General features: G+C 42.9%; 1 protein-coding gene across 1 annotated transcript in view; it reads left to right on the top strand.

Annotated features, from left to right (window-relative positions):
* Positions 1–16,257, top strand: part of GIPC2 (GIPC PDZ domain containing family member 2) — a 611,603-nt gene that overhangs the window by 527,266 nt on the left and 68,080 nt on the right. Inside the window, exon 5 of the mRNA XM_069232224.1 lies at positions 8,058–8,139. Within this exon, the coding sequence (XP_069088325.1) occupies positions 8,058–8,139 (82 nt within the window). The remainder of the gene's footprint in view (positions 1–8,057; positions 8,140–16,257) is intronic.

The following is a 16,257-nucleotide window of genomic DNA, read 5'->3' as shown; positions in this document are numbered from 1 at the left end:
AAAATGTTAGGGGAGACCACTCCAAGGATGCAAAGTCTAACACTTTCAATATGCTCTTCTTGAATGTTCAACATTCTGCAGCTATACCACGAGCGATTACGGAAACAAACAAATAAAGTAAGCTATGGAAATATGTCTAAAACAATGGTAAACATTTTTTTTTCATGTCCAGATCATAAACATTGTTTGGTGTCTATATATAAAAGGATTAAAAACCATTATGATTTGTTTTCTTTCTACGTATGTCTCTATTATAGCCACCATTTTGGAAAATGGCAGAAGGGTTGCTCTGAGGAGTCTCTATAAGACTACTTGACCTGCAAAACCTATGTTTTAATACCAAAAGGAAGTATATGGGTCTCATGGCTTCTGAAATAATACATCCTCACCGCAACACATCCACCATTTTCAAAAATTTTATCCAGAAAAAATAGGCCCTGATTAGCAATGGCTACACAAGCTAAATTACTTCTCTAATGATACAAAAACACAAATCAAAAATGAAAATCTTTGGACAATAATTTTCTTACGCAGGTGTATCAGGGGGCTGGGATTAATGCGAAATTAGTCTGGAACATTACTTATCAAAATCAACAAACATTTTAATTAGTTGGACAGGTCCATGATGATTGATTGTAAAATTGAAAGTGGCTAGGGCCTACTTACAGAAAGTTTGGCATCTGCATAAATAGTCCCTGCTAATATTTGTCCATCATCTGCCAATTTATCACATTACCAAAAGGGCCACAATTACCATATGTGTTGCCAGTGCAAGTCTGACTAAGCATTGGTTGTGTATTTGAATGCTAGCATTCCTTCATTTGCAAATGAGAGAAACCTCTTGATCATAACTGTAGACTGCATTACTCAAGTATACACCTGGTCAAGAATGCATTTTTTGGATACACTAAGGGGGTCATTCCGACCCCGGCGGGCACCGCCAAAAGACCGGGCGGTCATTCTGACTTTCCCACTGGGCCGGCGGGCGACCGCCAGAAGGCCGCCCGCCGGCCCAGCGGGAAAGCCCCTTCAACAATGAAGCTGTCTCCGAATGGAGCCGGCGGAGTTGAAGGGGTGCGACGGGTGCAGTGGCACCCGTCGCGATTTTTAGTGTCTGCTTTGTGGCATGGGCAGGGGCCCCACGACACCCGTTCCCGCCATCCTGTTCCTGGAGGTATTTACTGCCAGGACCAGGATGGCGGGAAGGGGGTCGGAATCCCCATGGCGGTGCTGCAAGCAGCGCCGCCATGGCGGATTCCTTGGGCCAGGGGTAAACCGGCGGGAAACCGCCGGTTGCCCTTTTCTGACCGCGGCTTTACCGCCGCGGTCAGAATGGCCCAGGAAGCACCGCCAGCCTGTTGGCGGTGCTTCCGCGGTCCCCGGCCCTGGCGGTCATGGACTGCCAGGGTCGGAATGACCCCCTAAATGTGTTGATTGCTGGGATGTGGGCCACATTTTTCACAACGCCTACTTCTAAATGACTTTTACCAGGGGTTAGGATGGTTCCTAGGGCTTTACCCTCACATGGAGTAGCAGTTATAGACTTGAATCATTTAGGAGACAAACCTAGTCAGTATACAAATGCAAGGTAGGACTGACCATGCACAAAGGCCACACTGTTGGTATCTGCAAAGGGCCACTGAGGTACTGGGTTTTTCAGAACCGGTACTGATCCGGTAACCCAGCGGTGCCAGTGTACACCCAAAGACCTCGGGTACTTTCCTGATTCAGACTACAGAAACTCAGAGTCTTCTAGGTGAAGTCAAAGATCGAATTTATTGGCTGCAACCAATTGACAAGTGTCCTAGAAGTACAGCAGCACGATTTGTATGTTCTCAGGAGACTGTGTGTCAATGCAAAATCAGGTTTCCTTATATACAGTTTTTTAAGCTTCAGGCAAACATTCTTGACATTTTGGTTGGTCATTCACATGTTTTCACTACAAAGGAAAAACCAGTGTCATGATGAAACCTCATATTTCATGTCATCCAGCCCATAATAAATTACCCGGCAAGGCCTAGAATTTCACATCAGATAAGTGTGGACCCCCAATAAAAACGGGCACCTCCCCCTCGTAAAGTAAGAAGAAGAAAAGAGCAGGTGCAGGTGTGAGCAAGTTAGGCAGGGTGTGTGAGCGATAATAAGGGTTTTATGGCCTGGTGTGCCTTGATGCTATCTGATTCGGCCACTGGGAGAGGGACTGACCAAACAGGTTTGGCCTGAGGCAATGGTTCCAGCTTGCCCAGGTCAGAGAAAAGTCAATCAAGGTGTACGTGTCCTTGGAATCAAATCTGACTGTATTATAAGCCTATGTGAGGGCAACTTTTAAAAATGGCTGCCGTGTATAAAATGGGAGCCACGAGTGCAGGACGAAAATGGTGATTTCGAGGTGAAAACGCTGCTGGAATTGAGCGAAAATGCTCATGCTTAGTGTACTAGTCATTATCAGTCTTTTGATACTAAAATCGTACTGCTGTGGCAAAGTAAATTACATGGGTCCAGAATTTTTAGAACCACACCACCTTGCATGCTGGCCCTTAAAAATAGAATATTAAACCCTCCCAATGCTGAGTAGGGTAAGGGTGTGCACCAAACATGGTAGAAGTTTGTTATGTTTTAACATTCTAGGTCTTAGAATCTATGAGAAAAGTATTGGGTTGCTGAGGCATGTAAACTGGTAGTTGAAGTTTGCCTTGGACAGATGAATGACCTGTCCTTCTGTTACCTCTGCTTTAATGATATAACCCTCCCTTATTCTATTACATGCTCATTTCTTCTTCAGTGGTGACAAGTGACTCACCTCCAAACATCGAGCAGTGATGACTAATTATTTTGACAGCACTTGATGGAACCATCATTTCACCCTAAAAACATCAGTAGTTAACTTCTACTAAGTACAAGACAGCTGCCACTTTAGTAAACCCAGCAGGGTTGTCCATGATGTAGCACTTTGACTATTTTTGAGTGAAGGCACAGCTATTTTACAAAGGCTTACAGGTTGCTTCTGTGTGCCGTATCTGTGAGCAATTGCTTCTTCATTTGGTGCGTACTCTCAGCTGGTTGTCTGGAGCTTCCAGTTGCTGCCTCAGCCAACACATGTGCTCAAGCAAGTGCATGAAACTGCTCGTTTAGATCATCATTAGGTTGTTGACACACCAGTCATCAAGGAAAGTTGCATCTTAAGTGTCTGTACAATAGCATTTGTTCTCCACGTTATAAGCTAACTTGACATCAGGCATGTGTGAGGAAGCTGTATAAAGACACGATCATGGCACTGTCACAAAATAAAAGGATGGAAGGAGTGTTGCAACTTCTCAAACATTCAACCCCTGTTATAGACCTGGGTTTAATCCATTGTTATTTTGCTTGCCACGTCACCCCAGTTTGGACCAGCTATATGCAAGTCAGTCTTAACCCTGCTCCCATGGGTGCAGTCCTGCCTGAAATGCCAAGCCAGGTCCTCCCTGAACAGGACTCAAGCACCCTGGGACCGGATTCATAATATCACCCTTCCTCAGCCAGGCTAGCTTGAATCCAGTGGCACTGCAAGCAAGGGACCCATGTCTGGGCTTACCCTAGTCACTTAGGGCACACAATGCAATATCACAAAATTCAATGATGGACGAATTATTAAAACTTTTCAAACACTCACCCCCAGTCACAGATCTGGGTTTAATCCATCATTATTTGGTTTGCCACGTCACTCCAGTTCGGACCCAGCTATTTGCAAATCAGTATTGACACTGCTCCCATAGGAGCAATCCAGCTCAAACTGCCAAGCCAGGTCCTCCCTGAACAGGACTCAAGCATCCTGGGACTGCTTTCAGGGTATCACCCTTCATCATCCAGGCTAGTTTAAATCCAGTGGCCCAGCAAGCAAGGGACCCACGTCTGAGCATATCCTAGCCACTTAGGGTGCACAAGGCAATATCACAAAATAAAAAAGATACGATCATCCCATAACAAGAAAGTGAACTGGTTAATACCCATTAGATGGATAAAAAAATTATATCATAGGAAGCAAATGTTGATGAACTAACAGTTGTTTTTTTATATTTGTGTAAAGTTGAGACTCACTCTGCTGGATAGGACATACAAAAAGATCTGTGGAGCTGTTAGTTTTTCATTTATAACAAAGAGACATATTTAGTCATTTGGCTGTGAACAATGCAATATTCAATCCTGCATTACATATAATGCATACTTACACACAGGATGTAAAAAGAGGGGAACTGTCAATTTATACCAAATAATGCCAGTTGGATATAGTGTGCTAAAAGTCCTTTTTTGATCTGATCTGAGAAAATTCAAAATAATCCAAACACCTTTAATTTTTGGAAAAACGTGATGATGCAGAACATCACTCGATCTCCGTAATTCATGAAATCTCCTGAAGACTCAAATGTAGCCTGGAGCAAATGCAAAAAATTGTTTACACACTATCCCAAGGTGTATGGCACGAGCTTATCTGCAGAAAGAAATGCATTATTACTAATGCACCACTTGGACATAGAATGCCAAGATGTGTTTGAAAATATAACCGATTTGGCGTTGGAAGAAGCCATGAGGCTAAATGAGTTTGAAATATGTATGTTGAAGCCAATCAGACACTTTTTCGCTAAAGTAAGCACAGTATTAGAGAGCTATCATTTTGGGATACTGTCACAGAGAGCAAGGGAAAACCTGCAAGAGTGCATTCAGAGCTTAGAAAATTAGAATCAATGGGCAAATTTGGAGCGGCATGTGAGGATCAGTTTACGTGCAGAGATAACACTGACCTAGAAGAACTATGTGAAAGGGTGATCCCTTTTTAGATGAAGTTCTGTTAGTGGTTCAATAATTGAACACTCTTTAGTTCATATAAAAGAGACGCAGAAGGACAGAATCAATGGAAATGATTGATATAAAGGAGGAAAAGTTAGAACCTGTTTCTGTTGTGCAGAAGAAGGAGAAAATAATGCAGAGGTCAACATTGAACAAATTGGTACCACATTAAAGTGTCTAATGTAGAAATGTTTGATTCAAGTGCATGGTTAAAATTACTGCTAAAGAAAATATCCAAAGAACAATTTTATAATATTGAGTTGATGTAAACTATTGTGACACCCATGGGTTATGAAGGTAAGTCAAAAGAGCTAAAGAGCTGTTTTGATTCTTAAGTGAAACACAGAAGTAATTCCATCAAAGTTATAGCCTAAATGGCTGTAAAAGGAGATTGCCTATTGACTTGGCCCCACCATAAATTATTAGGTATGATTCTGAATTCATTGCTTATCTCCAGCTATAGCTTAATGAGGTGATGTTGACTTTGTACAAGAATTTTCAAATGTTTTAACTGAGGACGTAGGGTGTCATGATAGTTATGTTGGTAACATTAGACTAATGTTCTGGTTGTTGGAAAGGATTTAAGAACATAATGTGAGAATGGGAGCAGTATTTGGCATACTACAGAAGATTGGGAGAAGAGTGAAGGGCAAGAAGTATCATTATGTGAAGGAGACGTTCAATATCCTGGCCATTTGACAATGTCAGAAGGAATGACACCTAAAAAGAGCTTGGTAGGGAATTTAGAAAGTTTGAGAAATCCTAGGAGTCGGGAAGAACTTATGTCAATTCTTGGGTTGGTAGAATTCTTAGTAGATTTGTTAAAGATGTTTCTAGTAGGACAGCCATCATGTGGCAGATGCTGAGGAAAGGTGATAAATGTGAGGAAGAATATTCTTGGGAATACGGAAGCATGAACAAAGTCTTTAAGCTTTTGATATGAGCAGATTTTGCAAGTTGCAGACTGAAGCCCATAACAAAGGCTAAGTGGTGATCTTGATGCAAGTAGAATGAACTATAGCCTTTGCATCAGTGAAGATAAGGTTTCAGTAATTGAAAAAGAGGCACTTACTATTATTTGGTGGATAACTAAATTCTATAAGTTTTAGGGGGAAATTTAATTTAGAAGCAGACCACAAACTGCTTAGGGGCATGTTTAATAAAAGGGGATTAGATAATGTTTCCACATGAATTTCCAAGTGGGTGGTTTTCATACAAGAGTATGATTTTGATGTTGTACATTTGCCCAGTGCAACAATGTAACAACATAGACTGAGTAAGTTAGGTGATGCAATAGTAGTGTTGAAGAAGATTCCTGACTGGTAAATGGAAGTGAAACTTTGTGAAATAGCGACATGATGTATCTTATAGGAAGAATGGCTGTGTGAAATCTAAGAGAGCAAACATGGGGGTGGTCAGGAGGCATTGACTTTTGCAGATGGGTTTCGCTTTAGGGGGGCCAGTTGAATTCCTTCAGAAAGGATTAGATTCCAAATAGTGACGATGGCTCATTTAGGGATAAAAAAAACAAAAGAAAGGCTGAGGCTGGAATTTTGGTGGACATAGTAAGATCTGATGGTTGGAAGTACTGTGAGAGGCTGTATAAAATGTCAAACCAGTGACAAGGTCATCCTATGAAATGTAGGGAGTGTCTGTCAACACCTTAGAAGAGGTTCATTTGGGTATCATTGGTCCCAAACAAGGAAGAAGAGATCTGATTCATGTAATTCCATTATTGAATTTGTTTTCTCATTGGCCTGAATTGAAAATAGTTTTACATGTGATCATGATTAAGGAGATTAAACTTTTGGTTTTATTATTTATGATACAATGCTTTCCTAGGGTGTTACTCACAGACACCAGGGTGCAGTTCACCCCCAAGGACATGGAGGAGTTTTTAAAACAGAGAGATATCCAACAGCTCTTTACCATCCAGAAAGGAATTGTATGGTGGAAAGAGTTAATTGCATGTAAAGGACCACATACAATTATCGAAATGCAATACTGTGTGTTGTAGGAAAGAAATAGTTAACATCCGATGGTCACATAGACTAACCACACTATAACACTAGAATATCTCCCTTTGATCAGGTTAGGGGATTGTAACCCAATACATTCTTATCAGGAGGCTGAATGTGTTGGAGCATGTTGGAAATGTGATCAGACTCCCCAAAGTGGGTGACAAAGAGACAAGTTAAGAGAGAATGCAGTAACAGTTTGATATGAGAAACTCTATTGAGTGGAAAAAAATCAATGCATGTGATATTGCCATTTTAAAAGTTCCTACAATTAATTCTCTGCACTTAAAATATATGTCTGAAGAAATTAGTTGAAGTGAGAAGCAGGTCTACTAAGATGCAAGATGGAAGAGTGTGGGCTTTATGTAGGGTAGCTAAGTGCAAAGCAGCTAATAAAGGTGGAATGCAAGAGAAACACATAACTTTGGAGGATGGGAACGGCTGCCGGAAAGTGCAATCACATTTTTCAAGAAGACCAAGGTTCTTTGTTGATTATACATGTGAGAATTGATTCATCAGTATGCTCAAATAGGTTTCTATTGTTTGGAGATTTACATAAAGTTTATATCCACTGTTTAGTTGTGTTTGTTAGGTATTTAATTAAAAGAAGGAGGTGTGTGGTATCTTCACTTTCTATATCTCTGAATATGGAAGATAGCCATTGGGTTGTTGAGGCTTGCATAGTGGCAGTTGGAGCTAGGAGCGGATCAATGAATGACTCGTCCTCTTTCTGTTCTACTTTCCTCAAACAATCCTCCACGACTTCTAATACAGATCATCATCTTCTTAAGTGTTTTTGCAGATCTTGAAATGTACATTGCACACAAACATAGAGCAGTAAATGAATTGCTGTACTCATCTCAGGGCCGCACCCGTTTATCTGCATGCATTAACATTGAAAGTTAGGATGTGCGCTGACTGCCCTTTTTATAAGTAGTACAGGGTCAAGTTCTGCACTTGGCGCACATGCTGAGCCCAAAACCTTAAGCCACTAATAATAATCTGTCCTAAGACCTATCTCCTGTAAAGTGGCGTTTTCAGTAATCACATGCATATTTTATCCAATTTTATTGTGACATGTGCCACTTTCCTTTACATTATTTATGCAAAGCTTTCATATTTCTAAAATAAGATACAGACAAGACTGCATGTAATCACATTGTATAATTAGCTTTTGCATACATTCATATATCCTTTTATTGTTTTCAATTTAAGCCATCAGAATTTGAAGAGAAGGCGATTAAAAAAGTGGATGACCTACTTGAAACCTACATGGGAATAAGAGACATTGATTTAGGTAAGGCTGGTTTATTTTCTCTGTTGCAGTGCCAACCTGGTGAACTTTTCACAATTAATCATACTAATAATTGGAAGATTATAGCACCGAGAGCCCTCTTGGGAAATCTCATTTAGATTCTTAAATGTATCTGTTCTAATCAATCCGCTTAATGTGTGCAAGCCTCCATGATTATTATTCACAAATATGCTTCTCTCAGATTTGCATTAAGGAAAAGTGTAAAATAGGGATACAAAATCTAAGTCAGAAATTATAGGTCAGAACAGTCACCTGATGCCTAACAAGCATGCAAAATAGGAATGAAATTAAACTGATGTCATACCAGAGGATGGTTCTGAAAGCAGGAAGTAGAGGAATCTGACTTTTACGAATGTACAGCACATCAATATTGTAGCTGTAGACACAGAAACAGATCTGTATCGCTAAAAGTGCAATGTTAATTATTATGATGTATGAATTGATTTGAATAATATTTACTGTAGCACAAAGGGCTTTATTTTATCCTCTGGATACCATTACTCTATTATATTAGTGGGCCTCTGTTAGTCAATGCTCATATTTTTCAGGTGAAAAAAGTGTGGAACAAAAAAGGGTGGGAAACGTGATTCTCTGTGTTCCAATTAGCACATATACTAATCTCAATTTACTGATGAAACATGTATTTTTTGCAATACTGAAGCGCATTATTTATTGTGGCACTGTTCGTAGTTATTAGCAAATCTGTGCATGCCACACACTGTCCCACTGCAATGTTTTGCACGATTCGAGACCTAAACTAAATTTAATTTGTGATATTACTAAACTTTATACATTATTCAATTTATACATCATCGTATTACTGAACTATGCAATTTGAACTGTATTTATGTGTTAATTACTCATTACTGAGAGACATGCAGATAGATATTTAGCTGATTTTACATTTTTTTTTAAGTATTAAAAAATGTTGGTAGTTCATAGCAAGTTCTGCATTATGCTTTGATTCTAAATCGTCGGCAATTGTCGATACCTTACGTCTTAAACACAGTGGTTTTAAAAACGTGCATCTATAGCCTATTATGTCGAACAGAAAAATATCACCTAAGTAGGATCTGGTATGTTATGGTATAATGCTGGTATTTTTGGTCTTCATTCTCCCATTTGCACTCTGAATGGGAATGGTTAGTTTAGCTTTTCTATGAAAACGTCACGCATCTGCCTCTACTATATTCAAATAGCTTTGCTCCTGGTTTTGCTGTAAGCGGCGTGCACCCGGAGTAATAGGGAAAGCAAAGTTACTTCCCTCTTAAGAGTCGCAGCCTTGCCAGTATTACTGAAAACGTCAGTATACTAGAAACCTAGATACAAAAAAGCTATTTATACATATAGTTTAAGTTTATCGATTAATAGATATTGATGGTGAAATAGGTGGTCTACATTATCTATGGTTCACAGTGTTCTTAGCTGGACAATGCGTTGAAATATTGGTGCAGCCATGGATGTCATTTAGGACTCCCAGCTTGCCCCTTGCGCCCCCTGTCCCTGGCCTCAGAAGTGGCAAAATCAGTGTCAGGAACACAGGGGCAGCTCGTCCTTAAGGACGTTGCTTGGGGCTCCACTTCCTTGTTTTCAATCGGTTTTTTATTACTCTAATAGTGAAAAACATATTATTTACTATTAGTGTAATTAAAAATGGAGTAGAGTTAGATGGAACCTGAGCCTCCTTGGTAGCTGAGGTAAGTACAAAACAATTTTAAGTGTATGTTGTGTGCATGCTTGCGGGTGAGAGTGTGCTTATGTAAAAGAGAGTGTATGCATGAGTGAATGTGTCTGTGTAAACAATGTGTGTGAGTGAAAGTAAAGATGAATTGGAGTGGGATGTCACTTCCGCTACCCCTGGCATTTTGGTGATTTGACATCCATGGATGCAGCCAAGACTCAACTACTTCGATATCGGATTTCGAGTAACTATTTCCATTACTTCTTACAGGATTGTCTTTGAACATTTTGAAGTACAGAGAGGTATCCTGAAGAAGAGCTTTGTTGAAAAGGATGTTTGAACCATAACTTGAACATTTATTTGGACCCTTCTGACAGGGTTACACTAATCTGCACTCTTTTGCTAGAATTGAATATGATGGAAATATATATACACATATATATATATATATACACATGTTGGAAATTGGATTATTGGCAAGGGCAGGTAAGTACCTACACTTAGCAATAGGCCACTAACCCCACTAGGTCTAATTAGGTTTCAATAAATTAAACCCATCTCACCCCTTGGTAGCATGGCAATGAGCATCAAGGCTTAATTTAGTAGGTGTGTAAAGCATTTAAAAATCACAAAACAGTAAATAAGTAAAACACAATAAAAATCCAACGCCAATTTATAAAAATTGATTATATTTACATTTTTTAAAATGACACCAAAATAATCAAAATCAGATAAGGGGAACCTCAGCGTCTTTTGCCCTCCCCAGCTCCTCTGACTGCTGCTGCCTCTTCCTTACCTTGGGGACAAACTGAGAGCCTGCCTCATTCTCAGTTGGAGACCCTCCTCCACCCACAGGCTCCTGCCTGTGCCTCATCCCTGGTGGCGTAGTGGCTATCTACAAGTAAGTATCTCTCTCTGTCTCTCCTTTACTCCTGCTTTTATACTTTGTTCTTTCTTTTTCTATTGTTTCTCTTCTCTTTCTGTCTCCTCCTTGACCTAGTCCCTCCCACAATGCTGCTGCCACTGCAGCCCCTCCCCCTCTCCCCAGCAAATCCCTTTTCCCGCCTTCTTAATGTGGCTGCAGCGCGGCACTCCACTGATGCACCAAAGGCAAACCCATCTGTGCCCGTCCGTGCCCGGACCGCACCGAGCAACACGAACCCTGAATCTCCAACAAGCCATTCCCTGGCCAGCCTCTATTACAATGCCAAGACCCTCCACCACCTTAACACTGGACGTCTCAGTGCCTGCGACACCCACAGACCTTTTTCTTGCCAGAACTGCAACCTCAGGTTCAGCCACAACAAACAACTGTAACACAACAAACCTGAAATCACTGACACCCCCCAACCTCATCAACTGCCTCCTTCTAAATAGATGCTCCCTCCATAAGCAAACCCCAGAACCTTTTGACCTGATTGACTCCACCCATCCGGGCATCGCATTCCTAACCAAGACCTGAACCAACCATAGCTCTGCACAAGACATCGCCATCGCAAGCTCAGATGGATACATCATCCTAAGGAAAGACCGGCCCTCCCGTTCAGGCAGAGGACTGGCCATCGCACACAAGTCCTCACCTCACATCACAGTCAGCACAGAAGAACACTGCACCACAATGGAACACCTACACTTCCTGATCCACACCACTTACAACTCTACCCTCCATGGCACCCTGCTCTACAGACCACCCAGCATCCGCCCAGCCTTCATCAATGTCATTGTAGACATCAGCCACCACCCACGCCCTGGCATCCACTGACTACCTCCTCCTCTGCAACTTGAATTTCCACCTCGAGGACTGATACAACCAAAACACCATTTCCCTACTCAACAATCACACCACTCTCGGACTCCATCAACTAATCACTGCACCCACGCAAGCCAAAGGACACACACTAGACCCCATTTTCACCTCAAGCAATTGGATTACAATCAAGAATATCTCCATCCCGGACTGGACAGACCATCACTGCCTACACTTCGCTGCCACCACACCCAACAGCAGCCTCCATGTCCCCAGAGCCCCCCACAGGAAATGGAGCGAAATTACAGGTGAGTAATTCACCACAACCCTTGCCAAATCACCCTCACCCCCATCAACGATGCCAAAACTGCATCAAGCAACCTCAAGGTCTGGATCACCTAATGCGCCAACTGATAGCCCCCCTCTGATCATTTTTGGTCAAGCACGTCCCAAAAAGAGCCAGTTGGTTCACCACCGAACTCCAACAATCCAAGCTCACTTGCAGGTGCCTAGAGAAGAAATGGTGAAAAAATCAAAACCAGTGAGGACCTCACCTCCTTCAGAGCCACCACTGCCACCCATCACCGATGCATTGAGAATGCAAAAAAGCCACACTCCAGGAACGCATCAACACCTCCCCGCACAACACAAGAGAGCTCATGGTAATCAACTGACAAGACCATGTCCACTCACCTGAATTCCAGGTTCCGCAGGAACGAAGAGAATAAAAACCTCAGCCCTAAACACTATTCTCTCGTATCTGAAATAAACAGGGAACAAGCGAATAGTCTCCGGGGAAAGGGCTAGGGAACAGGGATTTGGGAAGGGAAGAGAAACAAACGTCACTACTGTTCTAAGAAAGTTGCTTGAGGGCTTGGTGCAGGAATTCTAAGACCAAAAACAAATCAAAAACAAAAGAATTACAAATATCACAGTCTTTCAGCAAATTAACAATAATTATTATAATTCAATTGGGCAATCACCGAGTATTTCAGCAGTCACAATAATTATTAGCACTCGATTTTTGTAACTCACAACAATAAAAGTTATAAAATCAAACTTGTGCATTTGTCTTTTGGTATTTGTTTTCACACAATAGACTTGCTCCAAAAACAATCAGAATAAATGTATTAGTTTGCATAGATATCAAGTGATGCTTTCAGGAGTTTACAACACTTAATTTTAATGCTGCTTTTAAAAATATTTCTCAAGCTGTCTTTGGAAAATAGTCTTGTATCACAGGTTTCTCAGCATTGACAAATGTCTTTCATAATGGGCCAAACGGTGACTAACCTCAAGAAGGCTGAAAACAGGGAGATGAGAGGGGAATTACTCCTGAACCGACTTCTCCTGTAATGTTTAGATTATTTGAGGAAGATGGAATACTGCTCGTAAATTCTCCAGGCGCTGCGAAAGTAATCTGCTCCAGAGAGGGAAGCTCTAATGAAGCCTCACACTGAAAAGACGACTCCTGAAAGAATCATGGAACTCCAGCTGAACCGGGAACACCTGCAAGCAAAGGAAGACTCGAAGCCAAGCACAGGAAACACCTTGGCAGTTCTATTTATAGACTGGTGTGCTGGTGATGAGTCCTCAGACACATGCTGGTGATGAGTCATCAAACACTTCTGATGATTCATATGAAGGAATTCGAAGTCTCCATAAACCGCTTGTGTTGGATTTTGCCCTTTTGCAGGGTCATCCCCAATCTTTTTGTCTCCTGCCTCCTATTTTTTCTGACCTGTTTCTGTTGGCTTCTGAACTCTGAGCACGTTACCACTGCTAATCAGTGCTAAAGGGCATATGCTCTCTGTGTAAATTGTATGGTTAATTGGTTTATCCATGATTGGCATATTTGATTTACTAATAAGTCCCTAGTACAGTGCACTAGAAGTGCCCAGGGCCTGTAAATCAAATGCTACTGGTGGGCCTGCAGCACTGGTTGTGCCACCCGCATAAGTAGCCCTGTAATCATGCCTCAGACCTGCCACTGCAGTGTCTGTGTGTGCAGTTTTTAACTGTAAATTTGACTTGGCAAGTGTACCCACTTGCCAGGCCCAAACCATCCCTTTTCTTACATGTAAGGCACCCCTAAGGTAGGCCCTAGGTAGCCCCAAGGGCAAGGTGCAGTGTATGTTTAAGGTAGGAAATACAGGGGGTCATTCTGACCCTGGCAGTCACCGACCGCCAGGGCCAACGACCGCGGAAGCACCGCCAACAGGCTGGCGGTGCTTCCTGGGCCATTCTGACCGCGGCGGTAAAGCCGCGGTCAGAAAAGGGGAACCAGCGGTTTCCCGCCGGTTTTCCCCTGGCCCAGGGAATCCTCCATGGCGGCGCTGCTTGCAGTGCCGCCATGGGGATTCCGACCCCCTTCCCGCCATCCCGTTCCTGGTGGTTTTTACCGCCAGGAACAGGATGGCGGGAACGGGTGTCGTGGGGCCCCTGGTGGCCCCTGCACTGCCCATGCCACTGGCATGGGCAGTGCAGGGGCCCCCTAACAGGGCCCCATAATGATTTTCAGTGTCTGCTTTGCAGACACTGAAAATCGCGACGGGTGCCACTGCACCCGTCGCACCCCAGCAACTCCGCCGGCTCCATTCGGAGCCGGCTTCATTGTTGCTGGGTCTTTCCCGCTGGGCTGGCGGGCGGCCTTTTGGCGGTCGCCCGCCGGCCCAGCGGGAAAGCCAGAATTCGGGAAAGCGGTCATTCGGCGGTTCCCGCCAGGCGGGCAGCTACCGCCGCCCTCCGCAGTTGGAATGACCGCCACAGTAATGTGTTTTATATGTCCTGACAGTGAAATATTCCTAAATCTGTTTTTCACTTTTGCAAGGCCTGTCCCTCTCATAGGTTAACATGGGGGCTACCTTTCAATCTGATTAAAGTGTAGATTCCCTTGGGGAGCGGATGGACATGTGGAGTTTGGGGTCTCTGAGCTCACAATTTAAAAATACATCTTTTAGTAAAGTTGATTTTGAGATTGTGTGTTTGAAAATGCCACTTTTAGAAAGTAAGCATTTTCTTGCTTATACCATTTCTGTGACTCTGCCTGTTTGTGGATTCCCTGTCTGGGTCAGTTTGACAGTTGGGCTGGTTGCACGTCACACTAGACAGTGACACAAGGGGTGCTGCGGTGTAGCATGCATTTCCTGATGAGCCATCTGTGCTAGGAGGGAGGGGAGGAGTGGTCTCTCACACCTGAAAGGGCTGTGCCTGCCCTCACACAATGCAGTCTCCAACCCACTGGTGAGTGTCTGGGCCTGGCCTGGGCAAAGCAGGATTTCACATTCAAGAGAGACTTTGCTTTGAAGTAGGCCTACTTCAAATGAGAAATTGGGTGTAAGAAGGGCACCCAAAACCACAGACTTTAGAACACTTCTGGAAACTAAGAGGATCCTCTGCCTGGAGAAGAGCTGAGGAAGAAGAGCTTCCCTACAAGTGACTGTGATTTGTGGAGCTATCCTGCAGTTACTGCTTCTGCCAGAGTAAGAGGGCAAAAACTGGACTTTGTGTGCCTTCCATCTTGTGAAGATCTCCAAGGGCTTGATTTAGAGCTTGCCTCCTGTTGTTTGAAGTCTCAGGGACAGCAAAGACTTATCTCTGCCAGCACCTGGAGTCTCTGGAGAGGATCCTACTCTACCCTGGGGTGCCCATCCAGTTCCTGGGACCCTGAAAGGAGAAGCTGGCAGTCTGAGAGGAAGAAATCCACGCACAGAACGCCATGCGGGGAAAAGATCAATGCGACTCCGATCTGTGGCTGAAAAATCGACACTCGCCTGCAACGCGACCGAAGAATTGGCACACGGAGCTGGAGAAACGAAGCGCAGCATCGCTGATGGAGGCTGTTGAGATAGCAATTTGCGCTGCGTGGTTTTCGGATCATCATGTGGCTGGATTTCCGCCGCAAATACCACTGGGCATGTAAAAACAACGCAAGGCCTGCCCGGACCCGAGAGTGCTGACCGGATCGATGCATCGCTCTCCTGCTGAGAGAAAACACAACGCAGCCGACCCAACGAAAGGAAAAATGACGCAAGGTCTCACTCGTGAGTGAAATCAACGCATCGCAAGCCCTTTTTGACACACACTTGCCCATGCGGGGTTATTTTTGATCCACCCCAGGTACATTTTCACGCTAACAGTGTTAGTGTGTGTTTAAAACTACATGAAGACTCTTTTTGCTTTTTAATTGATGACTTGTGTATTGTGGATTTTTGTTGTTTTGGTCTTGTTTTGTTTAGATAAATATTTTCTATTTTTCTAAACCTGTGTTGTGTCATCTTGTAGTGTTTTCATTAAGTTACTGTGTGTGTTGCTACAAATACATTACACCTAGCACTCTGAAGTTAAGCCTACTGCTCGTGCCAATGTACCGAGTGGGTAAGCAGGGGTTAGCTAAGGGTGATTCTCTTTTACCCTGACTAGCGTGAGGATCCTTGCTTGGACAGGGGGTAACCTGACTGCCAACCAAAGACCCCATTTCTAACAGGTTGGCACACAGTTCACAAATGGGACAACACTTTCTTTTATCAATATAAACAAACATGGAATGTAATATTCGGGATTCAAACGAAAGATCATTTTCCCTACAAGTTACAGGGAAGTGCTGTGCTGGCAACACATTCATGACATGTTTCATCTTTTTTCATACAAGCTGATTTATCTTGTGAAGGCA

This window comes from Pleurodeles waltl, chromosome 4_2, assembly GCF_031143425.1.
Source record: "Pleurodeles waltl isolate 20211129_DDA chromosome 4_2, aPleWal1.hap1.20221129, whole genome shotgun sequence".
In the NCBI taxonomy this organism is placed as follows: Eukaryota; Metazoa; Chordata; class Amphibia; order Caudata; family Salamandridae; genus Pleurodeles; species Pleurodeles waltl.
The sequence above is the reverse complement of the archived record's forward strand: the minus strand, read 5'-3'. Positions and strand labels throughout refer to the sequence as shown.